This window comes from Nannospalax galili, unplaced genomic scaffold, assembly GCF_000622305.1.
Source record: "Nannospalax galili isolate Female #2095 unplaced genomic scaffold, S.galili_v1.0 scaffold529, whole genome shotgun sequence".
Classification (NCBI taxonomy): Eukaryota; Metazoa; Chordata; class Mammalia; order Rodentia; family Spalacidae; genus Nannospalax; species Nannospalax galili.
The window spans coordinates 2,281,128-2,283,420 of NW_008360309.1; the positions used below are offsets into that span (position 1 = coordinate 2,281,128).

Below are 2,293 nucleotides of genomic sequence, written 5' to 3' on the forward strand. Positions count from 1 at the left end.
AATATTTTATTTATTACTTTTATTTTATGTGTATGAGTGTATTGTCTGCATGTGTGTAAATGCACCTGTGTTGTGCAGTGCCCGCTGAACTCAGAAGAGGGCGTCGGATCCCCTGGAATTGGAGGTGTGGAAGGTTGTTAGCCACCATATGGTTCCTGGGAATCGAACCTAGGTCCTCTGCACAGGCAGCCAGTGCTCTTAACTGCTGAACCATCTCTCCAGGCCCCAAACCCATGAAATTCTTAACAGTGGTTGATACTGGAAATAGCAGGTAATGAGAGTCAGATGCTGTGGTAGAAGACTCAATGTGTATCAAATCACTGTTTTTCTATTAGAATTTTCCATCATGTGCACATACATATACATATGCATGTATCTCATTAAATAACAGCATCAAAATTAGTTTTAAAGGGAAGAGGAGGGACTGGAGAGATGGCTCGGCAGCTAAGAATACTTGCTGTTCTTGCAGAGGACCTGGGTTTAGTTCTCAACACTCACATGGCAGCAAACAACTGTCTGTAACTCCAACTCCAAAGGATCTGCCACCCTCTTCAAGTCTGTGTGTACACTGCACGCACACGGTGCCCTTAATACATGCAGGTAAAACACTCATATACATAAAATAAAAATAAATCTTTAAAGGTGAGGGAAAAATAAATGTACTTAAATCTCAAAGTAAGCGTGATTCTCTCAGAGTCGTATTATTACATTTGATTATCATCTTAAAATATATATATTTATTGGGGCTGGAGAGATGGCTCAGTGGTTAAGAACACTGGTTGTTCTTGCAGAAGACCCGGGTTCAAATCCCAGCACCCACATGGTACTTAACAACTGTCTGTAACTCCAGTTCCAGGGGATCCGACAGCTTCTTTTGTCCTCTGTGGGCATTGCACGACACAGGTGCACTTACCTACATGCAGGCAATACACGCATACACATAAAATAAAAATAATAAATAAAATATAAAAAATATGTATTTATTTGTTCACTTATTTATTTATACACATATGTCTATGTGTATGCCACATGTGTGCAAGTGTCCTCAGAGGCCAGAGAAGATGTCGGATTCCCCAGTAATGGAATTGGGGACACATGTGGGTGCCGGGACCCAGAGTCAAGTCCCCTAGAAAAGCAGCAAGCACTCTTATCCAATGAGCCATCTCTCCAGCCCTGCCCTAGGCTCTTATTTTCTAGAACTCTGAGCCCATACCACACTGACTTCTCCCTGGAGACTGCTGTTTTGAAGCAACAGTAAAATCAGAGGAGTTATTTTTGAAGCTGCTCTGGGCTCAGCCAAACCTCCCAGCTCGCCACAAATGAAGGAGGCCCCTTAGAGACAGGATTGTACCTTCCAGTCAAAAGGAGACAAGAGCCATTCAAAATCCTCCTTGAGTCATGGTAGCTGTCATTCTAGGGGCAGCAGAATGGCTGTTCTGGCCAAGCCTGACCGACCTAGTTTGATCCCCAGGACTCATGTGGTGGAAGGAGACTTGATCTGGAAAGCAGCTCTCAAACCTCTACACTCATGTTGTGCCGCACTCACCCCCACCAATAAATAAATGTAAAAAAAAAATTAATGCATCCTAGGCCAACCTTGATCCCAGGCAAACTGGGACTATCAGTCACCTTATAACCCCTGGGAGAACAGAGGACAGAGCCAGGGGATGGAAAGAGGTTCCTAGGGACCAAGGCTGAACAGGCTGTGGGAACTGGGCTAGTTTGATCTTCACCAAGATAACAGGCTGCTGCAGCTAGGGCCTTGGGGCAGGTGACTTGGGGCACATGGTCTGTGTCCATTGGACCCCTGGGGGCCTCACCTGAGCGGTGGTAGCTGAACCATTGCTTCTGGGTAATGAGGCCCAGCCTCCAAGCTTCCTGGGCCCCAGTGCGAAGGATGGATGTCAAGGTGGCTTCCTCGGGCCCTCGGGCCTCCGATGTGCCCTGTGGCTGCAGGACGTATGTGGGGGGGATGGTGTTGTTGTCTCTCCGGAAACGGCTGGCCACCAGCTCCAGGTCGGGAGGCCTAGATGTCAGCTGGGCCCTCAGTGCCTCCCACTCCTTCTCTTCGATCCGTGGGGGGACTGGGCAGGGGCCATACTGGTCACCCAGGAGGGCCTGGAGAGAGACGGGACAAGCGTGGGTTCAAATCCTACTTGGCAAGGAGTTCTGGGATGTGATGGAAGCATGCCTGGGACCCTGAAACCAGCTTGATGGTGACTTCGTGGTGATAGTTACACCAAGAAACAAGGACAGAACCTGGGTGTGGAAGGAGGGAGAGGAGGAGGGGGAG

General features: G+C 48.1%; 1 protein-coding gene across 1 annotated transcript in view; it reads right to left on the reverse strand.

The window, feature by feature from the left end:
• The window catches only part of Nwd1 (NACHT and WD repeat domain containing 1), a 96,846-nt gene that overhangs the window by 77,198 nt on the left and 17,355 nt on the right, over nt 1–2,293 (reverse strand). Inside the window, exon 5 of the mRNA XM_008824646.2 lies at nt 1,821–2,118. Coding sequence (XP_008822868.1) covers nt 1,821–2,118 — 298 coding nt within the window. The remainder of the gene's footprint in view (nt 1–1,820; nt 2,119–2,293) is intronic.